This window comes from Mugil cephalus, chromosome 12, assembly GCF_022458985.1.
Source record: "Mugil cephalus isolate CIBA_MC_2020 chromosome 12, CIBA_Mcephalus_1.1, whole genome shotgun sequence".
NCBI lineage: Eukaryota > Metazoa > Chordata > Actinopteri > Mugiliformes > Mugilidae > Mugil > Mugil cephalus.
This window is the reverse complement of record NC_061781.1, coordinates 17,895,311-17,921,069: the sequence shown is the minus strand read 5'-3', so window position 1 is coordinate 17,921,069 and position 25,759 is coordinate 17,895,311. Positions and strand designations below refer to the sequence as shown.

The 25,759-nt window shown below is 42.2% G+C and overlaps 1 protein-coding gene across 5 annotated transcripts; it reads left to right on the top strand.

Annotated features, from left to right (window-relative positions):
* The first annotated feature begins 379 nt into the window (after nucleotides 1-379).
* dcaf6 (ddb1 and cul4 associated factor 6) lies at nucleotides 380-25,615 on the top strand. 5 transcript variants are annotated; one of them, XM_047600991.1, is made up of 21 exons: nucleotides 380-842; nucleotides 5,844-5,905; nucleotides 8,176-8,268; nucleotides 8,548-8,733; nucleotides 8,826-8,939; nucleotides 9,680-9,815; nucleotides 10,153-10,364; nucleotides 12,195-12,288; nucleotides 12,654-12,773; nucleotides 14,308-14,664; nucleotides 14,977-15,222; nucleotides 17,759-17,818; nucleotides 19,834-20,017; nucleotides 21,003-21,109; nucleotides 21,240-21,567; nucleotides 21,745-21,774; nucleotides 22,432-22,570; nucleotides 23,357-23,513; nucleotides 23,607-23,695; nucleotides 24,965-25,070; nucleotides 25,179-25,615. In XM_047600991.1, exons 1-21 carry the CDS (start codon nucleotides 746-748, stop codon nucleotides 25,235-25,237), a joined length of 2,976 nt encoding a protein of 991 aa, XP_047456947.1. In that variant the 5' UTR covers nucleotides 380-745; the 3' UTR covers nucleotides 25,238-25,615. The 5 variants fall into 5 exon arrangements, with proteins under 5 accessions (XP_047456947.1, XP_047456949.1, XP_047456946.1 ...); XM_047600990.1 differs by having other exon boundaries at nucleotides 382-842; nucleotides 21,733-21,774; XM_047600993.1 differs by lacking the exon at nucleotides 21,745-21,774 and having other exon boundaries at nucleotides 381-842.
* The last annotated feature ends 144 nt before the right edge of the window (nucleotides 25,616-25,759 follow it).

The following is a 25,759-nucleotide window of genomic DNA, read 5'->3' as shown; positions in this document are numbered from 1 at the left end:
CAGAGGAACCCTACTTTACAGCGATATTAAACATGTTTACAGCCCAGTACAAAAAAACGATTTTGGTCTCAATAGTTTATTTTACTATTCATGACAACTGTACTAGGAGTGAATTTGTTCCTAACTCAGTCGTTTATTTTTTGGTTAAGGTTTAAAATTCTGCATAATTAAGGGCGCTTTGAGTGACTGGCAGTAGCCTGAGCTAACAGGTGGCGGAGAGTTGGGTGGGCGGGTCTAAACGTCCAGTCTGCTTTAGCTCCGCCTTAACGAGACCAGCTAGAGTGTGGGCGGAGCAAAGCTCACCCAACATGGCGACCGAGGGCTCCACCCACTTCGGGCTTCATTTTCGAGGTTCACGAATCCAATGGTTGACGTCACGATGGGTCTCAAAACGAGCGCACCAAACCTCTTTGTCAAAACGCGCAGGTTATCGCGTTGTTTGGACACAGCTGACCGCTGCCTGCTAGACGAAATAAACCACCAGGCTAGACTAGCGGCTCAGATAGTCAGAGATAGTCATAGAGACGCAGTCAGGGCGAAGTCGGGGGGACGGCGGATACCTCACAGCTCCGACTCTTTCACCTCCAGAGATGCCTGCATCTCCGGTCTCCCCCGCCAGCTAAGGCCCCGACAGATAGGGATTGATCCCGATGGAAAACCCGGAGAGCGAGGGTAGATAAAAGGCGACAGCACCAGGAGGAGGGTTAGCTTAAGTTTCAATGTTATTGTCAATTAAAAAACACATATGGTCACGATGTCCTGCTCTGGAAACCTGGTCTGGGATGTAAATAAACGCTTAATTGGATACAACGAGCCGAACGCCATCAGGACCAACTATTTGGGTAAGAACAAAACGAGCCTCTTCAATGCTAACATGAGAGTAAACATGCATTTATATTGAACACTGTGCATCGAGTGTAAACAGCGTGCAGACTTGAATCAGCTGAATCAGGGGAAGTAGCAGTGAGTGTCTATCTCAGGACATTAGGCTTCTTCCTTGATCACAGTAATAATAACAATAACAAAGAGCCGCAGCTACTACACCAGTGTAAACAGCTGTTTATTATGTGAAAGAGGAAACTGTCTCTCAAAAATATATGAGGTATTTGCTCAATCCTTCCACGCAGGTGATCTTTCAGCCATATGTCACGTTATTTTTGCAGCATTAAAAAAAAAACAATTGCATACTGCGTTAAATCAATCACCCGCAGCCTACACAAGCTGAAGTAGAGCATAATATGGCAGAAATAATGCGATCAAGGCATGAATCAAACCGTTTAATGTATTTATAGTGCACCATAGAGTGCTTTCAGTATCAGTCCGGGCACAAGGAGGTGCATTTCAGTGTCAGGCTTAAAGCAAAAGCAAAAAATGGACACAAACTCTTAAAAACTACCTGGAATAGAATGTAAAATAATGTTTATTTTTTTATTGTCAGTGTGTATTTGCGGTGAAAGCAAAGATGCCAACGCAGCAGAAATTATAAATATGGTATAAAATGATGAACTGAAACCTCCTAAAAAAAGCCACACATTCAAGTCATTTTGAAGTTATTGCTTGACCACTTCCTCGTAAAGAGGTCAACATTTAGCTGCGTTTACTGAGGTTGTGGCTCTTTGTGCCGTGTGGTCGAGGAATATTATTAGTTAGGTGCAGTAAAAAGGGCACGAACTATTAAAGATAGGTGTAATCCACAAACAGAAGCAGCAACTTTGTGTGTTAAACTCATCACAGCAGATATTTAGTATTTATTTAGTAATTATTTGCACTTTAGCCAATAAATTAATAGTGTTTATAATACGAAATTATATAGTTCTCAGTCGCTGAAAACTAAGGCCTCATTTTCAAATTTTTTACAGGGTTAGAGAGCAAAAACATTTTAAGAAAATTTACCACTAAACAGATTCAAGAACAGCAGAAACAAGCGAGGGCACGGCCTGATATTACACAACTCGCTAGGAAACATTTATTTTCAGAATAGAGGAACACCGTATTGGCACATTAAACAAAATAAGGCGTCTGCTTCGGCCCTAAACTTTAAACAGACCTCGACCGTTTGCTGCAAAACATAAACACTGTTTAATTTCCAGTCATTAAAACATGCGTTGCCGCCCTGTGGGGATGTGGAAATTGTCACAAACGAAAGAACCGTCTTGGTTATTTATCGCCACCACTTCAGATAAGAGCGTTCATTCACACGTATCTAAAAAAAAAAGAACAGTTGGTCGCGAAGGTTTAAAGCTTTTCTGTGTAATGAATAAAAATTCAGCTTGTTCAGAACTTGCACTCCGCTCTTTATTAATTAAGCTCCTATTTATACTTGTTTTGCGCGTCTGGTGTAAAGCACTTGAAAGCTTCTAGACAGATTAATCTGCTTTGTCTTTCAATGTGTGAAAGTAGCTGTTAGATCTAATTTATAAAGTCCGTGCAGATTCTCCTTGTAATTGCTTTTAGCAGGCAGGGACAGGCTGGAAATGGACCAGAGCCGTATTGTAGATAAAGTAATTTTTCTGTTTCTCCGTCTAAAAAAACAGAAGACACAGATATGAGATGCAGAGGTTTATAATATTGTGATATGGGTTTGTCCTGTCTCACAGTCGGCACCACTCAGCGGCTGAATGAAGATTGATAAGCTCGTAGAGGAGGAGGTGCAGGTGCCTCAGAGATTTAGTCAGTGCTGCATTTAGCATGACTGAGATATACGGAGAGGGAGCTGTTATTGTGTATGTGGACGGGATGCATGCGGCGATGAGTGGGTCACTGCTCCTGCGGGTTATATTTAGCTTTTAAAGGAGGGTGGGAGGCTACAAGTTGGGGTCTGAGTTCAGTCGAAACGTCCAGCGAGGTTAAAATAAATCGGTCTGTATCGAAGGGATTTCCCTTTCCCTGCGTTTAAACCAGACGTTAAACAAACAAATGCATGAATTCACCTGGAATATCAGAGTTTTGTTGGTATAAAATCAAAATCCAGTTTCTATGTGTAAGATTCTGAGCTGAGGCCATTTATTACTACATTAAGATACAGCAAAATCTGATACAGGCTCTAATTTGAGTTTTTTTTTTCAAAATAAAAGAAACAGGTGATTAAATGAGATAATTGCAATTTGTCTAAAGTTAAATTAATGCCTAAACTTACAATTATGTCATGAAATGTGAGTAAATGGTAAATATATTAGGAATTATGTACAACTGCAGGTCTGGAAATGACATTAGAAATTATTTAGAAGTCTTACATTTCATTTTGAAAGCTCTTATATCATCAGTACATTTGTTGATGACTGTAGAGATGAACACGTGTTACTGGGAAGCATATCGATTCAGTTCTCGTTTAGTAACTTAATACAGCCATAGGTTTTCTCCCACTTTCTCGGATCCAGACTTGAGACGAAATGTAATCTCCTCACGGACTAATAAGTCATTTTGTATCTCTGTGTGTGTTTTTTTTTGTATTTTTGTGATCCTTTAGTGTTTAGATTTATTCATTGATTATTATTATATAAACCAAGTGCTCATTAATTTCCAAATTTCATCTCATTGTTGTCTCACTCACAACATAATGACAGCTACGTTCCTCTGGGTCTCGTATTAATGAGGCAACGTTTTCGTGTGACAGCCGACGTGACTGGAGGTACCTTCGGAGAAACAGAACAATAACCGTTGCATGAATGACTCACCAAGTCTTGCAGCTCTAATAAAACCTGCCGTTGCAAGTCGGAGCCTCCATTTGATTAGACAGCTGCAGACTTTCCCAACTTCTCTCTGAGATACAAAACAGAAACACAATTCCTGACTGGATGCTTCAGAAAACCAGACAACGTGTGAGATCTCTCCAGTTTGGACTTTTCTCACAGAGGACGCAGGGTCTGAATTCAAACGTTGTCCGGTGTCACTGATTGTATTCAGTGTTTTTTGCATTTAAGAACTCAACATAATTAACTGTGTTTATACTGAAAGGTTTGAAGAGTTCCCCACAGCTCTTTGTTATTGTTTATGATCAAATGAAAGAGATGAGAAAACTTAAATAAATGAGAGCATCGTCCTGAATCTAATGTCTCTGACTAACTCACACAGCAGAAAAAATGTCCACTAAAATAATTACTTCCAACTTATAATTATTATTAAGTGTTCAAACTGCAGTTTTAAATCTCCACTGACAGTTAACTTGTGTAAAAAGTTAACTTTTTTTTTTCCAGGTCATATAAATACAATAAAAACACACTTTATACCAGAGCCGGGCAATTAATTTAATTAAATTTAATTAAATTTAATTAAATTATATATTTTGATAAGCTGCTACTTGTAATCGGAAGTGTAAGAATATTCTGTAAATTTCCATTTTAATTTTATGAATCATGATGTAGGTCGAAGAGGAAAATAAAACACAGTCGATCTGTAGCTATATATATGATATAACTCACTGGAATGTTGGAAACTTTGTCCTCTTTGGAAAAGCATCAGTGAACCAGTTAGTGACCGTGTAGCTACATGAATTTATTTTCTGTATCTCAATAAATCTCAGTAATTGTTTAACATATGGCAAGAAACTGTCTTTTCATCCTTTTTGAGCAATTAACGAAGGCGGATTCTAACAGAACCATGATGTGAATGATGCGTCGTGGCTTTTCAAAATAAAAGCAGCACAGTCGTATTGCATGCGCAGCATAAATACTTGTTCATTTGTGTTCATGACTGACAAACCGCGGTCCAGACCGGGCTTATACCATAACCTTGGCTCCTTCCTCCGCGGCTGAAGTCCACGAGACGCTTAGACCAATATATATGTGTGTCACTACAACACAAGATCAGTTTCTGCCAAAAACCTGAAACTCATTTTCTTTTGAATTTACTGAGCTTTAAATATTAATCAGTTTTTCTCATTTTTTGATCTACCTCTGAACTTGAAATCCTCCCCAGACTGACCTCAGAGCTCGTCCATAACTTACAGTGAGCGTGTTCACCTGCAGCCTGAGGCAGCTTTTATCAAACGCCCGTAGGAGCAAACATCTGATCGTAAACCGTATGACTGTGTTCACATTTTTCCACATTACCCTCCGTGTTTTATCAATGATATTATGACTCCTAATTTCTTATCACATGTGCCCAAACCACGTCCTCTTTACCTTTGAGATCAATAAAACGACCTGCATTATTTACAGTTTCTTTGTTAATCACAACCTCCACCTCGTTGTTAGTGATTGTGTCTTTCTCGTCTTCTTTTCCTTGTTCCTCGTCGTCGTGTTATTCATCTGGGGTGTGTCCTTATGTAAATAAGGTTCGTCTTGCATGAGCCACGCTCAGTCACATTAGGAGCTCGGGATTTGTTATGAGTGACGGTGAAGTTGAGTTTACCTGCACGTGATAAATACTCATCTCTTTTGCAGTTTTAATGCCTCACAATTAATAAACCAAACAGTCGAATGAACGATATTTGACGTTAAACTGCGTCTTAAACCATAAGATACGATTGCAAACAGATGATCAGACGTCTGAAGACACGATGAAAGGCAAGACTAGGAGTGTAAAAGGTCCTTTTGAAACCCTGGAAGACCAAATTTAACTAAATTAACTTTTAATATCACATAACACGAGTTCAGTACTTCAGCAGCTCTGTTTTTCTGTTGGTGGATGGAGGCTTCCGCTGGATGAATAATACACAACATCATACAAGAAAACAATATTTTATGTGACATTTTATCCCAAACCTCCCAGAGCACTTAACCAGAGCGGAGACGAAGAGACGGATAAATGGACGACTGCTGATGGATACGCGGATCGATACATGCGTGGATGGACGGACGGGTTAACAGACAGACTTAACATCGTGTCTGTTTGTCTTTTCACAGGCAGAAGAGAGTTCGTCCAGAGGCTTAAACTTGAAGCGACGCTGAATGTACACGATGGCTGTGTAAGTGCCTTCATATCTTCTTTGTCCTCCTGCAAAAAAAAAAAAAAAACAGCACATCACGTTGCTTTCCCTTCCCCTCGGTCGGCCGGTGCAGCCTGCGACAGATCTTTGACTGCAGGTCAGGTGGTTAATGCCTCTGAGAAACCTGAAGCTGACATAACAGTCACACGTCCTGTCACACTATCGGGCCCCGGACGTCAGCGCGTCCAAAAAACACCACAACGAACCACAGCATGCGGCTGGGGGCCCAGGAGACCCCGCGACACCTCGATCAAACTCAATCAAACTTTATTTATAGAGCACTTTTCATACAAAGGATGCCGCACGAGGTGCTTTACATGAAAACAAAACACACACAGAAAATTTAAAAAAAAAAAAAAAACACTGAGGAAACGCTGCCCCACCTTTCACCACCTTCAAGTTGAGGAAACACTAGAGACATAAAAATAACTGCATGAATTATAACTGCAATAAATAAAATTCAATTAAAATGTATTCTGAAAAAGGTAAAAAATAATAAAAACAAGTTAAAATTTGTTAAAAGATAAAATATTAAATAAATAAATGAAAATAAAATAAAATAACCAGACTAAACTGGTAAAAATAATTAAAAAAAAAAAAAGTCAGACTTAAAAAAATTAAATAAAATAACCAGACTAAAATGGTAAAAGTAATTAAAAAAAATAAAGATAATTCAGACTTATAAAAAATAAATAAAAATACAATAACCAGGAATGCGTCTATCAAACTTTATGAGAATACTGAGAATACAATAACTAAAATATAAAGTATTATTAATTTGGATGTGTCCCTTCACGACAGAAGTATCCTGTATATACATTTGATAAATTACTCAGACTAATCAGTGTTTATTCATTTTTTTTTTAATTTTTACTAATTAATTAATTATTCATTTCATTCATTTTCTGTAGCTGCTTGTCCTCTGGAGGTGCTTTCACTAAGACCTCTAACGGATGTAACGAACGATCAGGTTAATCAATATTCTCAGAGATAAAGGCATTAGTACTAGTTTAGGGAGACTTTGCTTTATTTTATTTTTTACATTCAGTGACACTATTCTTTTTCAGATTTGGGATGACGGGACACCAGCACAGATTTATTACTTGAGCAGAAGAAAATCATGACAATAAAAGACAAAAAAAAAAGAGAAAACAAACACAGATCAATACACTGAAGTTATTACATGTTGGAATTCAGTCTGATTTTTGTCTGTTATTGAGACAAACCAGACGTTTTCTCATATGTTTATTGTGAAATCACTCATTAGTCGCAGAGCCAATACTTTTCCATGTGGTTTCTTCAAATGAACCATCCTGACTTTTTGGAATTTTCTGTAAACACTCGTATTTTTAGAAACCGTATAAACAGCAGATGAACAGAAACTCTTCCACAAATGCCTGTAAATGGGTCCCGTCCCAGTAAATGCGCGGCCGGAGCGTCTCTGGGTGTCGGATGGTTCTAGGCGCTGAAAGACGAGAAAGACATCGGTCCATCGACGCTCCAGCATCCGTTCAGATGTTTTTTATCTGACTGGAGTTCAGGTGGTGATGGATGGACTGTCACACATGTTAGATTGGGCTCTGCGTTGCCCGGCGTTAAAACCCCCTGATTGAGCTACAGTCTGAGATGAAGAAACTGTTGATGGTGAAACTGTTGATGAAATATTGATCCACGTATCGAGTGTCAATGAACTGACGTCTGCTCCTCTGCTGCTCGTTTATAAAAGTGCTACATTTTTAGGGCTTAAGACAAACTTTATTCTGTCAAATAGAATATTTTTATTATTAATGTATAATTTTTTTAAACAACTTGTAACTGGATAGTGTGTGTACATCATTATTTTTTGCACCGCCTTATCTTACACAAACTACCTCACTGTCTAAATTTTATAATCTTTTACAATAATTAAAATTATATTATATTATTATATTTTCATTTTCCTATATATATTTGTATATTCTCTAAATTTGATATTTTTTATATATATATATATATTCTTGTTTTATTCCACTCTACCAAGACAAGAAAATTGGATAAATTTTGTCTTAAAACTTCTGGTTTAGTCCATAAAAGACGCCTCTGAGTTTTCAATGTGTCTGATGACATAAAATTAACAAATTGTCACGTTTGAGAAGCTGGAATCGTGGCTCGTTTCGTATGTGTCCATTAATTTCCTTCCAGTGAACTGATTTATCATCATTTATTATTATTATTATTACTAAATAAACTCTGTGTCTGTGTCTCCTCAGGTCAACACTATATCCTGGAACGACACTGGCGAATATATCCTGTCGGGCTCAGACGATACCTTCTTGGTTATCACAAACCCGTACAACAAAAAGGTAAGTTATATCGAATGAGCATTTAAATATAAATGCATCTGGAATAATTCATGGAGCAACAACCAAAGAAGAGAAGACGACACCTTTCTACTTGTAGCTCATTCATTTATTCATCTAGTCCGGTACGGTGCACTTTAATCTATGCACACATGTGGAAAGTTTACAAAATCCTCCTTAATTTATCTAAAAAATGAACATGTTGTGTCCTGGTGTTGTTGCTGTTGAGGTCTTTTTTTTTTCCAGGCAGCTTCTCACGGCCGTTGGTTTTTGCTCCTCCAGGTCAAGAAGTCCATACGTTCAGGTCACCGGGCAAACATCTTCAGCGCGAAGTTCATGCCCCACACCAACGATCAGGAAATCATCTCCTGCTCCGGAGACGGCATCATCTACTACACCAACACCGAGAAGAGTCCCGAGCACAACAGACAGTGTCAGTTCACCTGCCATTACGGAACGGCTTACGAGGTGACGCACAGCTCCAGCACAACGCGTCGCGTGGAAACGACGTGTCTTTGTCTTTGTCTGACTCCTCTGTCCTCTGACGTGTGTTTTGCCAGATTATGACCGTACCCAACGACCCCTACACGTTCCTGTCGTGCGGGGAGGACGGCACGGTGCGATGGTTCGACCTCCGCATGAAAACCAGCTGCACTAAAGAAGACTGCAAAGATGTACGGTGACGCTCCCTCTTTTCCGTTGCTCCTAAATGGAATATTTTTAATTGCAGTCGACGAGAACTCGGTGTCAGTTTGGCGCCTCTGGTCGCAAACGAGCCTCTGTATCTCTGCGGTGATTTCAGAAAATAGTTTTCTTGGCTCGGGGCCAGGCCGCTTCACGTGATGAACGCGTGCTCCCCCTCCCCGATTGGGTTGCGTCTTCTCGCGTTTCATGCTCCAGATCGGAACCCGTGACCTTAAAAAACCGCCCGAATGGTTTTGCCAGACGGTGTCAACCCCGGCGGAGTTACGGTGGTAACTCCGTCCGCCGTCGGATCTAGTTATGCAGTTGCAGCGCGATCTGGTCCCCTCCAGCCTGCCACTTCATTAGGTACGCCCAGTTAAAATCAAATGCAGCAGATTTCAGGCTGCAGGTTGATGAGTTTGGAGGCTGTAGAGTGATGCTGTTTAACTTCGCTGCAGTCAAATAGTTTGTTTAATCGTTCCCCGGTGAAATTAACGTGGCCAAATGTTGGAAGCCTCCATCAAGATGATGCAACATGATGTAACGGCCTCTAAAACACTTTCAACACAACTGAACATAATGCCACGAATGCAGGATTTATTATTTATTACACGACTCTTTTATTAGATAAATTTAACCCCTGGTGCATTTCATGTTTGTTTGTTTTTTGTAGCTTCTGCTGATACTAATCAGAAATAATTTCTTTTTTTTTTTGTTTTTGTGTGTTCAGGACATCCTCATAAACTGTCGGAGAGCAGCGACCTCCATATCGATCTCCCCCCTGGTGCCGTACTACCTGGCCGTCGGCTGCTCCGACAGCTCGGTGCGAATCTACGACAGACGCATGTTGGGCACCAGAGCGACAGGTGAGCTACAATCCACTCCGCTTTGCTTCTTCACCTTACCTTCCTTAAGTCGTCCAGGCAGATGGAGGTAATGAAGCGGACCTGGCAGGTTTTCCTCTTTGGGTGGGTGGGGGGGGTTCTGTTCTGTTACCGGTCTCCTGTGGGAGCCGTCTATTGTTAGACACTTTCATTAATATTTTGGCGTTAACCTGTGACTCGTAAATCCTTGTGACATCTGCGACGTCATTAGCTGTATTTATAGAGCATCCTACTTACAGAAACTACACATCAAGTCTCCTCAGCTGAATGGTCGGTGAATGTGAAGTCTCTCTCTTTTTTAATTTTTTTTTAATTTTAGGGAACTACATGGGACGGGGGACGACGGGCATGTGCGTTCGGTTCGTCCCCGCCCACCTGACCAACAAGTCGTGCAGAGTGACGTCCCTCTGCTACAGCGAGGACGGTCAGGAGGTGCTGGTCAGCTACTCCTCCGACTACATCTACCTGTTCGACCCCAAAGACGACCAGGCCCGAGAGCTCAAGGGCCCGTCGGAGGAGAGGAGGGAGGAGGTGAGGCCGGAGGGAGACTGATGTCCTGTAAAACCACATATAGATATAACCTGATGAGGACAGTTCGATTTTTAGCTTTTCTTCTTCCTGCTGTTATGGAATTTGAGATTTTAATGAGTCTATTTTTATGACCATCACCCAGATTCACAAAGATTAGAACTATAACATAATTTACACTAAATGAGAGATGATAAATAAAATACATATAAAATCAGTAGCTACCTAATCTTACTAATCTAGTGCAATATTTGTTGCTAGATTATTTAAAGTGTGCGTGCACAGAGTAGTCCAGTAGTAATGCAGTGATGCATTTTTCTTTAGTATCCACCAAAAGACCGGTTTCCCCGTTTATCAAGTCTGTCCTAAAATAAGATTCCCATGGTCATACGTTCACAGAAATAGCTTTCGGACGATGCGTCATTCTGCCCATGAGCGCATCTCTTCCTAAAAGAGGAGCTTCGCTGACGCTCGCGGCTTTTCTTCGCAGTCACAACACGTAAACACAGCCATTAAAAGCCTTTTGTGTTGTCGCTCGAGTCCAAAGGCTTCAAGTTTGAAAATGGAAAAATAAAGCCCGCTCGAGGCTACGCAGCTGCCTCCAACCTCTGGCTCGAGTGGATGGCCCGAGGAGTTGCATTCTGGGTAATGTAGGCGCGTGTGAGGCTCGGGGCGAGCGCCTGCGGTTTTTCCACCGCCGAATCTTCAGGAGATCGTTCTGATTGGTTGTTATTATCACAGGAACATAACGTCAGCTCAAAGTAGCTTCATCGGTGTGTGTCTGATAAATGTGATGGGTATGTTGCAGACAGCTTCACCTTGAGGAGCTGTGACTGATGCCCGTGTCCAGCTGCCGCTACTTATATGTGTATCATAAATAAGCGGCTAAGGAGAGGCGTCCCTGTGGCTGGTTGTTTGTTGTAAACCGCCGCGCAGACGACGACGACGACGCCGCGGCTGCTCTCTGCTGCTCCTGAGCGCCGCAGGCATCGCGGCTAAATGCGGCTGATGCAGTGCAGCGGGGGAAACAAATGACCCTGAAAACCCGAGACGCGGGGCGGAGGAGAGGCGAAGCATCACGGCGAACTGACTGACTGATCTCCCGTTTGCTTAGATTTTTGTGTTTAACGTCGGCCTGCGAAGCCACTTCAGAAATCAGACGCGTCGGGACAACCTGTGTTTACAGTTCGTCCCGGTCCCTCACGTGTTTTCTGAATGTGCTGGATCATTGTGCCAGTGTTTTCGGAGCCTCGGGTTCAGCTGTGCCGAGATGCAACCACCACACACATTCCTTTCCAAATACAGCGACCGACGCAGGCAGCGTTCCTCAAACCACCAAAATAGTTCAGGCAGAGGTGGAGGGGGCAAGGGAGGGAGGGAGGGAGGGGAAGGAAAGGCTCATTACCCCTCTCTGCTCTCCGGTTCCTCTTACCTGTGACCCCATTTGTTCGCTGCCTTTTTTTCTCCCTGATAAAATCTCTTTCAGCCTCTGCTCCTTTTTTTTTTTTTTTTAAAACCACCTGTCTTGACCTGGTGACATTTCCTCAGGAAAGCGTCCCACCGTCCCTCCACTAAGACCCCATTTTTCTATTTCTGGCTCTCGGCCTGTTGCGCTGCAGAGACAGAGCCAGGGGACTGGAAAGTGGGGGCAACCTCCGTTGTGCAGCCAGGAGAAGGGTGTGCGGGGAGGAGGGGAGGAGGGGGGGGGGGGGCACTTTAAAGAGGACACTGACAGAGACTAGCAGTGTTTTGCTTTGGCAGCGGGGCTATTTTTGGCCATGCTTTGACTGACAAACTGCTAATCTTTCCCCGTATGTGTGTGTGTTTCCACAGCTGAGGCAGCCTCCGGTGAAGCGCCTCCGTCTGAGAGGTGACTGGTCCGACACTGGACCCCGGGCTCGTCCTGAGAGCGAGAGGGAGAGAGACGGTGAGGTTTGAGCATGTGCCCCAGACGGCTCGCGTTACAGATCCGGCCCTCTGAGGAAATCTCCTAAGGCTCCGAATGTTTAGAATTTATTCTTGTCCCGAGCTCGCGGATTATTATTTTTATTTTTCCCCCCCCTCGTGATGAATAAAAACTTTTTTTTGGTGCGGCTCGTCGACATAAGCCAGAGCCGGCAGCGACAATGTAGACCAGAAACTCTGCAAGCTACTCACTCACATTCATCACCTAGAATCAAAGGCCCCACTGTTCGCGGAGCTCATTCATGTTTATATAAATATGATTCATCAAATAATCAGCCTGAGGAGTTAAAGATGTTTTCGTCGTCGTCGTCGTTGTTGTTGTTGTAGGGGAGCAGAGTCCAAACGTGTCCCTGATGCAGAGAATGTCGGACATGTTGTCCCGGTGGTTCGAGGAGGCCAGCGAAGCTCAGGGCAGCAGAGGAACACGACCTCAGACGCGACCTCGAGGTGAGAGACGGCAGCTCGCCTGAAAAACTCTGCTCATCAAACAGGCTGTAAAACCCCTTTAGTTAGTCAACAACACAGAGCCTGGTTCAGTCTCTTAAAGTTCTTTTACATTCCCTTTTTTGTGTCACATTAGTTTGATTTATTAAATGAAATCTATAAAATAAATCAAGATTTGAACATCAGTTTTTACAGAAACCTCAAAAAATCTCAGTTCTTTCGTGAAAATAAAATGTCCTACTACTTTTTTTTTAATTCTGTTAGTACTTGATGCAAAAATGGAAAATATTTTGAGTACAAAAAATTACCAGAGTCATTTTTTTTTGTACAAAAATACAAACATACATAAGTTTCTGCCTCTTAGCTTTAGTTAAACTTGTAATCTGTAGAAAACAACTCTATGAAATTTGTGGTGGAATTATTTTAATTTTACCCAAACGACACTTTAAGGAGAAAACTTCAGTTATAGAAAACATTTATTAGTTCGTGCTCAGGGTGTAACGAAGCATCGCGGGACAGTTAAAAAGCAACACAAACGTGTGACGATTCAAATCAGCCGAGATGAAAAATGAACCGCGATGCACTTTTTAAACAGCAGAGGGCGACATCCGGTTTTGATACAAAAACATGTAAATCCCAAACTAGGAACACGTGCCTTAGTTTGTGTATTTGAGGAGATTTTGTTCATTTGTAATATTCATTTAGTTAATTTGATGTGGGATTTCGTTTTGTAAATTATTTTTTGCTGTTAAGATAAAATATAATCTTAATAGGAGGTCATAGGCATTGTATTGCACAGTTTACATTACCTCAGAGAAATAAAAGGGGATTCTCTTTAATTTGTTAAAGAGAAAATATAATTTGTAGTTTTTATATAGAAAAATATTTTCTAAAAGCTAAAAAAGCTAAAAGCTAAAAAGAAAATGCATTCATTACATAAAATCTTTTTTAATTAAATTAATTTTTTTTTCAGTGTTATTCTGTTAAAAAAAATTGGGAGAAAATCATATCGTTAACCAGGTATTGGAAATTGTATTAAATCCCATATTAGTTATAAGCTTTAGTGAAGCAGCAGCAGAGACAATAAGTTCTTAATGATTCTCCAAAAACGAGAGAAAAGCAAATGATCACCTGCACTCCTGTGATCGAATAAAATATTTATTAATGAGGCATAACCTCGAATGGTTCTCCTGCTTCCATCAAATATTTAACATCTGATTTTATATAAACCAGACCGATGAATGTCCTTAAAACTGGACCAACAGTGAAATTATAAATATGTTTAACCCTTGTGTTGTGTCAAATGTGTCAAATGTGACCAGTATGCAAGTTAAAATGTGTAAAAAGTACATTTTCCTTGTTTTTATGGGGGCAAGGCTTCATGATATCACACAAAATAAATTTTCACCATTTTAGTAAGTTCTCTAAAAAAGAAAGTGACATCTGTGGTGTTAAAGAGCTGCCTACAAACACCAAACACAAAGCAGTGTCCCACACCGACTGTCTGCAAACTAACTGTTCACTTTCTTGTATCCAGGGACGGCCGTCCGTCCAGAGGGGGCTGTGACCGCTCCGGCCGCCCCCCCGGCGGCGGCGGCGGCGGCGGGAGACTCGGCTCCAGAGTCCAGCGCCCCCGAGAGGCCCGCGGGGACGGACTCCCCGGAGGTACCCGCCAGCCCCGCGGCGGCCGCGGCGGCCGTGCCTAAATCCGCTTCCTCCTCTTCCTCCTCAGGGTCAACGGTCACAGCACCTCCTCCTTCCAGCTCCTCGTCGGTGGAGAGCTCGGCCCCGTCCTCCTCCTCCCCCGCCACCTCCTCACCCGACTCGGAGCAGAGGAGTCAGCCCGACGCGACGGGGACGCCGGCCACGCCCACGTCCGAACGGGCACTCTCAGGTAAGAGCCCGTGGCAGCAGCAGGCCTCCTCCTCCTCCTCCTCCTCCTTTGTGTGTGTGTGTGTGTGAGGTATGTGAGCGTATGTCTGTGTATGTGAGTGTGTGTGTGTTTGTTGGAGCCACTCCACTCAAGCAGCAGCCTCACTTCACTCTCTTTTCCTTAAAGCATCCTGTTGTCCTTTTTTTTTTTTGTTTTTCTTTGTTTGTTTTTTGCCTCTCTCTGTCTTCTCCCGAACCTCCTGCTCACATCCTCCTCAGTCTTCTAATCGTTGCGTTCACTCTCCCCTCTCTCCCTCTGCCTCCTCTTTGTCAGAGTACGGTCCTCATCGGCTGCCCATAAGTTTAGTGTGTAGGCGTTTGCAGAGGTTGCTCCGGCTGGCCGACCCCCCCGGACAGGGTCAGCGAGCGGGCCCCGCTTCCTCCTCCTCCTCCTCCTCCTCCTCCTCTACTTCCTCCTCCTCCTCCTCCTCTACTTCTTCCTCCTCCTCTTCTTCTGCAGCCACCTCTGAGAGCCCGTCACAAAGAGCCTCTGCTGCCTCTGAGACGCAGCCCCGTACAGGTTACCCTCCGAGCTTCCCAACCCCTCCACACGGGGTCTCCCCCCTCTCCCACCCTTCTCCCCCTGCCATCTTACCCCGTCCCCCTCTATGTAACCCAGGCAGACATATTTGTAGAGGCAGTTAGGCTTCACAAAGCTTTGCTAGACCCGAGCACTAACAACATAGCGACCCACTTTCCATCCCTCCTCTCCCAGTAATGCACCTTGTTACACCTCCACCGTGTCGCCTCTCCACTGTTTGCTCAGCCCCCCCCCCCACTCACTAATGCTCTCACGCCATCTGTCAATTGTTGCTTGAGTTTTTCTCTCCCGCTGGAGTGGCACCAGCTGCTGTGAAGCTCTGCCTCGGCGTCCTCGGTTGTTCGCCCATGTTCACCGACTGACCAGCCGCCTTTAACTCTTCACCGTAACGTGTTGGATTCGCTGCTTTCCTGCTTTTTTTTTTTTTTTTTTTACGTCTGACCTCTCTGGACATGGGCTGTGTAAGATTACAGACTTGATCCAGGGTGTCGGTTAAACTGAAGTAGGGCTGGGCGGTGTGACCAAAAACGTAAATCACGGTATTTTTATTTATTTATTTTTTTAATGCATAATTACGTGTTCACAACACGTTCTGAGATGAAATCATGAAGACATTTACAGCGTGGAGATTAAATGTTATCAAGATGAAATCAAGAAACAGGCTCAATTACGGTTTCATTTATTTTTACATATTTATTCATATTTAAACATATTTAAACTGTTGTGTCTGTAATGTGAACAGCAGCGGTTACCGTAATAGTTGTAGTCTGCGCGCAACATTTTTTTTCTCATTTATAAAAAGCTAAAAAAAAGTTTTCATGCTGTGATCTGTGAACAACGTCGTCATATTCCCTTTAGTTATATGATTATGATAAAATACGGGATAAATATTTAGGCAAATAAAACATTTTTTTTCTTAACTAATTACAATAACTTGTAAAATAACATGTAACTTTTTATTTCACACACTAGAAGAAAAGTCAGTGCAAAAAAGAAAAAGTAACATAAATAAAATAAGAATGTAACAACACAACAACAATGGAAAATAAAGTCAACAGTAGTCAGTTGAGCAAAAATGAGTAAACAAAAGCAACAATGTAATAATAAATAGAAAATTGCTCAGAGAGGGAAATGACAAACTCTGTCCATCCTTTTACCTCAGGTGGAGGTGGAGAAGCTCCTGTTGCGCTACAGACTTAGAGAGAAGCTGCACTAATTTGCTGAACGTATAGAAGAGAAACTACAACAAAAGTATCGATCTCATCACGCTAGTATTGATCCGATACCGATACTGGTCTTGATACTATTTAGATCGATACATCCAGCCTCAGTGTTTATAAGCGCTACACTGAAAATGGTCTGAAACAGTGTCAAATACATTCGCATATTTAAAAGTTCATATCATAATATAACAAAATACCGTATTCTGTATGAACTGGTTTACCACCCAGACCTAAACCGAAGGCTTTTTGTCATGTGACTGCGTAAATGTGGATTCAGGAAAGGGTTTAATAAAAGAGAACACTTCAGTGATGTTTTTTTTTTTTTATGTCTTCCGGTGGGGGCACACAAGTACATTTTCTCATCAGATAAATCTTTTAGGATGAAGCTAATAAAGGAGCTAATAATAAATTTTCAAGATGTTTGTTTGTTTGTTAGTTCCCTGAATATTTATAGCTCCTTCCGTGCATTCAGCGAACCAGGGAGAGCTGTGCTCAGACTTTAAAGTCCTCACGGGAGGTCGTAGGTGGGTTATTAAACTGGTTTTATTGGGTTTAACATGTCTCTGTCTGCTTCCTGTCAGTCAGTTCAAACTCGTGAGCTGCTGGATGTGACCTAAATATTATCGACTGTGACTAAAGACGTGAGGTTGGATGTTACATGGGAGCGGAAATGTGTCTGCGATGGTTTTCGGGCTAAGTTTTCTTTTTATCTCTCTACACTGGTGCGTGGCTCTCATCTCAAAGCCTCAGGACTAGGGTCTGTAATGACCCCTGATTTAGAGGATGTTGTCTCACAGTTAGTGGTTTCCAGTGACCCCCGATCAAATGTTAAGAGTTAGTCACATAAATTGCAGCCTGGCAGGACTCACAGATGTTCCCTATAAAAGCCCAAATTCCCCAAATATGCTTTTTTTTATTGTGGTTTTTCTGATAGAGCGACTTAGAATTCATACTTGTTTTGTTTTTTTCTAACACAGCAGGAATAAAACATCTGCCGTAAGCATGTGTGAACCTCATGTTTCTTGTTCCCCTTCGCACCGACTAATCTCTGACACTCATCCTGCATTTAAAGAAGCCGAAAAAGCTGCACGGTGTGTGTGAACTGACCTGCCACCTGTTCTTAGACGAAGCTTCCTTTTTTTTCCTCCCTTTGGCTGATTTATTTTAAAGCTCCTCCTGCTCGGCCTCGGATTTACAATCTAACATGACTTCAGAGTTTTTAACCCTCGTGTGGCTTTGACTGTGTGAGCCCCTCAGTGTTCGATGTTTAGTCGGTCTCATTTGTGTTCCAGATTCTCCCTCGTCTGTGGTAAACAAACAGCTGGGATCCATGACTCTTGACGAACAGCAGGGTGCGTCCTCCCCCCCTCCCCCCCTCGCCCCCCTCCCTCATATACGACCCCCCCCCACAACCCTGCTACTTGCTTTGTCTTCTTCATGCTCCGTCATAAACCTTTTAACACTTGTCATCCGCTACTGTTTTTCATGCTTTCTCCGTGTCCAACGCTTAAATGTCTGGCATTAATCGTCCAGATGTGTGTCTAATAAGCTCGTCTGTCTGACCCGAGTTACTGCTCCTTATATATCCTCTGCTGGATATATGACGTAATGCAATCATGATGTCTAATATCGGATCAGCGACGTTAACGTTCATCAAAAATACACACAGCCTGAATATTTACGTTAGTTTGTCTGTTGCTTTAGTTAAAGACTTAGTTAATTAGAAAAATAAACCATCAAAAAGTTTAAATAATAATATGAGCTGCTATTGAATTATGTTCCCATAAAAGTGACATTTAACAGACTTGTGATCAAAATTCAGGATGTTTTAGAGGTTTAATAGAAACGTGTCAGTGCCCTCTGGTGGACAAACTATATAATGCATAAAAATACACCGATCAGCCACAACATTAAAACCGCTGACAGGACAAGTGAATAACATTTACCATCTTGTGGCAACACAACGATACAATACAATGACACTCCTTGATGGTAGCAGTCGTCCCCAGTAGGATGCAGCTTGACACAAACACAAAAACAGTTTTAGGAACAACTCCTGTAGCTGGACACCGTGGGACACACTCAGAAGGCCCACGTCCATTCTCTGATGAGTCACACCTGATTTGGAGGGAGACCTACACAATATGTGGACACAATGTTGTGCCTTATCACGTATCAGATATTTCTGTTCAATAATTTCTAGTTATTGTGGCTTTAACCTAACAACGACTCCACGTCCTCTGATTGTTCACCCTTAAATTAGCTAACACGCCGCAGCACAAAAGTTTGGATGCAACTTCAAGTTTCTGTTTGAAATGCCTTCCTCAAAAAACCAGCATGAGTTATATGTATTTTGGGATGTATTTACTGCACGATCACACTTTGCTTATATCGATATGAACCATTTTCTTTTGTTTATCTTTAGGTGTACATTGTCGTTACCACAACATTTCTGAATAAATGTCGGCAAAGGAAAAGAAGGGCTTAGCTTTAGGGTCGAGAAGATTTGCAAGAATCACAACTTTAATGCAAAAACAAACAAAAAAACAAATCATCGTTATTCACTTTAATTCTTTGGCTTTTAAGAGTCTGCACACAAATGTCCCTTGTGGAACAAATGCCTCATATATGCCATGATGTTGTTAAAGACAAAGCAGGAAAAGCTCAAATACCTGATAATTATAGTAAAAATACATTTAAAAAAAATTTATAAATAATAAGTTACTTATAATCAAGTCTACCTGCGATCTTTTATGTGCAAATTTGATCTTGCTTCCAAACGTGTGGCCTGTAGTAAACGCTGCACCTGTCAGTACCTTTAAAGTACTTTTACTTGAGTACTACGTTCTGTTCACAACGGATGCTATAAAGAAAACACATTGTTGACGTTGAAAGGTCGTAATTTTCTAGCACTAAAAAATAACATTCAATATAATATTTGTGTCACTAATCTGTTTCTTCACTAATAAAGCAAGGACGCATGTTTGAAGCACATGTAGCCGAGTCTCTTCTCCTCGACTCTAACGAGTGGCTGAGTTTTGTAAAGATCGTTCAGGGGCTTTGGCTTCTTTTGTCTCGTCCGTGTCTGTGTCTGTGTCTGTGGCTGTTGACGGTCTCTGTCGGCGTGTCCTCCGTCCGCTCAGCCGACGTCTGCTGCATGTCACCATTTCTGTTACATGTTGTTGATCAGAGGGAATGGATGCAACAGAAGGTTGCATAATTCCAGTGTGCTTCTGAACAACAAAGCACATGTGGTAGACGACAGGAAGAATCGTTGATCTTTTTTTATTGTTATTCACGTTTCAGCAGCACTAATGAGCCCTTCTTTGCTTTGGTTTGCCCGTGTGTCTTCGTCTCTCGTGCTCAGGAGCTGCAGAAGCTACAGGTTCACCACCTGATGAATCTGTTTCTGCACCAGCCAGCAGTAGCCACCCTCCCTCCGCCTCCGCCTCCAGCAGTCGCCCCAGTGCAGCAGAGCCAGTCCTCAGCTTGCACTACAGCTCAGAGGGAACCACCACCAGCACCATCAAGCTGGACTTCACAGATGAGTGGTGAGTGATGTCTTGAAGTCCGTCTGAACTGAAGACGCCTAAATGGATCGTTTTTATATGGTCATTTTAAACTATACGGCTTTAAATCTTCATCATAACTAACTAGCTACATGTTTTCACACCTGCACAGACACAGACAGAAACCATCGCAAAGCTCAGATTACGACTCAAACCCACCAAATGTTACGTCATTGCTGCGATTTGTTTTCATTTATACTCACATTCAGTCATTTCATTTGCAGATTCTTGTTTTTATTCATTTATTATTTGGATAGTCACAAAGACAAAATATTCTAATATACTAATGAACAGACAGCACGGTGCTTGTCTCTTCTGGCAATCAATCCTAATAGTGGGTGTTTTTTTTTTTTTTTAATCCACATAAATGAGGCAAAACGCTGCTTATGCAATAGGACATCAGCTGAGTAGGTCGTCCATCAATGTGATTAGGACACATTGTGTCATTACACTACTAAAGAATCTAGTCACGAGCGTCCTAGACCAACTTTAATTGTCATGCAAGTGATCAGATCTCCATTTCTGTCTCTGATCACTCATGATGACGTACGTTTATATCGGGTTTGAACAAATTATAGTTTCTTCCTGTTTTCTCTATGTAAATATATATATGCACTGTACATATATACATACATAAACACATATTCAGTGCCGACAGAGATGAATAATAAGTAAATAATTGAGTGGAAATCGAAGATAACCCTACATCAACCTCCTTCTTCCTCCCTGTGATGTTTGAAAACCTGATTTTTACGCTGTATCTTGAACTGGTAAATTTTTGGACGTTGCTTTAACTCCACTCTCAGACTTGAAAGTAATTCTGGGGTCTCTGATTTCCCTTATTTTTTTTGTAGTTTGTGTGGCGTTTAAATTTAACCCGTAATGGTCTTAAAAAGATCCTTAAGTTTCACTTGTTCAAACCTGAAACAGGAGGAAATGACACTAACCCGCTTTCATTCCTCTACAGGAGCAGCAGCACCTCCACCTCGATGGGCAGCGGAGGACCCAAAACCTCCGAGGCCGTGGTCCCGAGCAGAGAGAGTCTGTCGACTGAGAGCTCGACGTCGGAGCAGCGTGAGTCGTCTCTTTAACTTGTAGCCATTTGCCTGGTACAGTAAACAAGTGAGGCGCTTGGATACGATATGTGACCTTCCAGTCGTACGTGTGTTGACGTGCGTTCTCCCCCCGCCCTCCTACCCCCCAGCTCCCTCCGAGTCCTCGGGGCAGCAGGGTTCACCGGCCGCCTCCACGGAGCCTCCGTGTGACGCTTCCTGCTCGGGCGCTCAGGGCCAAGCGTCGGGCTCCTCTGGAGGAGGAGGAGGCGGCGGCGGCGGCGTGGCGTCCTCGCTGCATAAGAAGAGTCAGCCTGAGGGCACCGAGGACACGTCGGGGGGCTGCAGGAGAGCGGAGCCCACCGGGGAGGAGGGAGAGGAGGGCCAGAGTCAGCCCGCACGGGGGAACCAGGACTCCGACGACAGCGACGACGATCCCATCCTCATCCCGTCAACAAGGTTCAGAGGACAGGGACAGAGGTATGGTGATGGCCTTGTTTCTATTTGAACACTACAAGTAAGAACCCATCCTTACGTGTTTGAATGAAGGTTATTATCTCTTAAATTCAACTTTTAAAGGATGGGTGTTCTGATTTGAGACGTTTGTGTGCTGCTTTGTCATTGACTGTTTTACTACAAATGTAGATTTAATTCCAGAGGATCTGCAGTAGGAGATAGGATGATAAGGTAACGTGTTTGCGCTGCAAAACCGACCTGTCAGGAGTGTGACATGCTGGAAAGCCTTTATACTGGAGAGCACCACGTGATGTGACGAGTGCTCAGATAACGCTTTTTGGCTTGGTTTGGTCATTTCTCTCACCACAAAACTAATAATACACACACAGCTGACTGCAGAGTGCCGTGCATGTGAGTGCTGACTCCACGGACGGTGTGAATAGAAGCATCACAGCTGCATTTTTTATTATTTTTTTTTTTTATACGTTTTTACAGTAAGGAGATGGCAAATGAAAAAGACGTGTGCATGAGACCCTGATGGAAAGGAGCCGAATCGATACAAATTTACAGGTTTTATTTCCTGGGGTGGCTAGAAAACATCTCTATATACTGATACTACAGTGGGTATGTGACTGATTAAAGTCACATGTTAAACAGAGTCAGTTACGATGGATCGAGCAATTGCTCTCCTTCAAAAGTGGCTGCTTTCTACCTTGGAGTTTGCTTAAAAAAGCTTGGTACTGATTGAAAATCTGGCATCTTTTTTAGAGCATGGGGTTTTAAATGTAACAGTGGCAGCATGTGTTTGTCTGTCCTTATCTGCTTTTTGTTTTTTTTATTTATTTATTTTTATAAATGCATTGTTTTTTCTTTTGTTTTTCCCCACAGACGCTCAGCTGCAGCTCGCATCCAGGAGCTATTTCGAAGGAGGAAAGAGCGAAGGGAGATGGAGGAGAGCGAGACCCAGAACATCAGGAGGCCTTCGGTCAAAATGGTCTACAAGGGCCACCGCAACTCCAGGACAATGGTAACCGGCAGCAGTCAAGTGCCACTCGTTAGTTAGATGAGAATTTCGATCTCGTCCGCGTGTTGCAGTTTGTAACGGGAGCTAGGAAGTTTAGCATGAAGGCTGGAGACGGGGGGAATATGTACATAAACGAATAAAGACGTCAATTTTTGATTTTACGGTAAAGTTGTTTGTAGTAACTGTTTATCAGCGACTTCCTGGAGATGTTGCCTGGTTTTGATGCTTGTACAGAGGCATGTAGCAGAGATCAGCTGATATGGATTTTTAGGGCCAATGACGATTTCTTTTTATATCAGCTTTGACCAATGGCCGATATGTGCTACTGATACTGGGAGCTGATACTTCTCCACCTTAATTTACATGATAAAAATGATACAATGATAACAAATCTCTCAATTTAACCAACAACATAAACATTTATTGAACTGAAAGAATAATTAATGCTCTTATGCATACAAAATGAACAGATAAAAGAGGTACAGTACAAGCGATGTATGGGCTGCACGGGTCCACGGCGTCTCCAGCAGCACAGGGCTGCCTGTGGATGCGTCTGTCTGTAAGTCTAGCCGGGGAAAAAAAATATATCTATATGTATTGGACAACGCACTTGCATAGATACCAGTGCGTATCTACGCAACACAGATATCTGCAATCTCTAGCATGTAACAGAATCCATGCAGGCTACACTGTGGCCTGTTTACGGTCTTTATCGTGATGTAGCTGTTCTCATCTCACTCTAAAAGGATCTAAAAGGATCCTTTGACTGTTACCTTATTCTGCATCCAGATAAAGGAGTCGTGTTTCTGGGGCAACAACTTCGTGATGAGCGGCTCGGACTGCGGACACATCTTCATCTGGGACAGACACACGGCCGAGCACCTCATGCTGCTCGAGGCCGACAACCACGTCGTCAACTGCCTGCAGCCGCACCCCTACGACCCCAGTGAGTCCCGTCACAGGTCCTCACGGCGAAGTTGTGACGTTCCCATGTACCCTGTGTGTGTTAACGTTGTGCTCATTTCCTGGTCTGTTTCAGTCCTGGCCTCTTCAGGGATTGACTACGATATTAAGATTTGGTCGCCACTGGAAGAATCGCCGTCGTTCAACAGAGTTCTTGCTGATGAGGTAGAGTGGAAGCAGTTTCGATTCAGCATTGAACACGACCACAACCATTAGCGAAAAACAAACATTTAGTAATTAAATTCAGAACAAAAATGGAAAAGACTTCATTCATGTTTAAAGCCCTGTAAGAACATTGCCAAAATACGGGTGAAGCTGTCACCACTCTCTATTTGAAAATAAAATACGTCGTCACCGCCACCACCGCTGCTCTGTCTGCATCCACTCGACGCTCCCAGTCACTTTGAAGGTGGAAACCAAAGTTGTTTCCTTGTTGTAAATATTTGGTGAACTCCATGTTTGCCTCAGATGTTAGTCAGCTGTATCGGTCACTCCCACTGGTCGTTGGCCCAAACTCTTTTTCCTGTGTGGTCTCCTAAATCCCTTTCTGTCTCACCACAAATAGAGTAGAATAGAAAAACCTTTATTTGTCTCACAGTGGGGAAATTGCAGGGCAGGAAAGTAACAAGGATAAAGAGTGGACTGTGTAAAAGATAAATAAGATAAAAAGAAAAGTAGACTAGAATAAAACAATGTAGTAATATATTGGCATATATACAAAAGGTATTGAATTGCAAACAGATATTGATTGTCAGATATTGCGCAGGTTTGTACGATCCTTAAATCTCTCTCCTCTGGCAGTACTTATATGTAAATAAATAGTCGGTATTTAGTCTGTATTTTAAGATAAATTGACATCAAACTGTTACCAGTCGTCTCATCTTCTCAAGAAAACAAAGAAGTGTTGAAAGAAAAAAACTCTCACAAAGGTCAATTATTTTCACGCTCTGTCTGGTTGATCAGTGTCTCAGCCTTCAAATTCAGAATCAGAATCAGAATCACTTTATTGATCCCAGGGGGGGAAATTACTTTTCGTTACAGCAGCAGCTTCTACATATATATATATATATATATATATATATATATATATATATATATATACACATTTAAAATATGTACAAGTGTAAGTGAACATGAGTTGAATATGGGGTATTGCACTGCAGGAAATTATTGCACACAGTCCAGAGTCCAATAAATATATAAAGAAATATGTAGTAGTATATGACAAGAAGATTGCACAATTATTGCACAATATCAGTATAAATTTGGCTTATTGCACAAGAAGGAATTTATCTAACCAACTGATTAGTGTCTGACAGGAGTGATTTCCTGTGCTGCTCTGTTGTGCATCGTGGTGAAATCAGTCTCCTGTGTCTGACCAGCTCTCACTCCCCTCTTGCCTTCACCCCCCTCCTCCCTCTCTTTCCCCGTCAGGTAATAACTCGGAATGAGTTGATGCTCGAGGAAACGAGAAACACAATCACAGTCCCAGCCTCTTTCATGCTCCGAATGTTGGCCTCCCTCAATCACATCAGATCAGGTAAACGCATCATGCACTTTAACAGCACGCCGTCCACACTCGATCTCCCCCTGTTCGCAGAAAACGTTTCCATTTGCCTCTTTAACCCCAACCTCTTCTTTCCCTCAGATCGACTAGAGGGCGATCGCTCTGAAGGTTCAGGCCAGGAAAACGAGGACGAGCAGTAGCCGAATGGCGTTTTATTTCGAGAGTAAACACTATTTCTTTCTTGCTGTATAGCACTTGAAAAATACCTGAGATTTGTACAAGAATAGTATAGAATACTTCCTTTTGAGAACTAGTGTAATTTCTAGCCCCCCCGTGTTTTTTTAAGACGACTTTCTTACTGATGTTTCTGTATGAGGATAAACTACACCTGTGTGAATGCAAGAGGCAAGGACGTCAGTATATATCTATATATTAAGTGTGAGAATAATGGCGGCTTGTGTGAGAGGATGTTAAGTGCAATATTATTTTGTTAGGAGAAAGGTGAGCATTGATCAGTGTTAACGTTTGATGTGCTGCCACTGGCAGTTACGCATGTGAATACAAGACTTTAAGTAAAACACGATTGCTTTAATTTTGTTGTTCAGGGGAGAGAGAGAGGGAGAAAAAAAAACTCTAGTTCTTCTCCACAAAAGTATGTTTTACAGAATTTGAAAAAAAAAAAAAATTAAATAAAAGATGTCTGCACTTGGGTCTGAAAGGCA

Coding starts and splice junctions, on each gene's coding strand:
- dcaf6 (XM_047600990.1), top strand. CDS start 746: ATGGTCACGATGTCCTGCTCTGGAAACCTGGTCTGGGATGTAAATAAA. Junction 9,816..10,152: donor GTTGGGCACCAGAGCGACAG/GTGAGCTACAAT, acceptor TTTTAATTTTAG/GGAACTACATGGGACGGGGG. Junction 21,775..22,431: donor GTAGGAGATAGGATGATAAG/GTAACGTGTTTG, acceptor TTTTCCCCACAG/ACGCTCAGCTGCAGCTCGCA.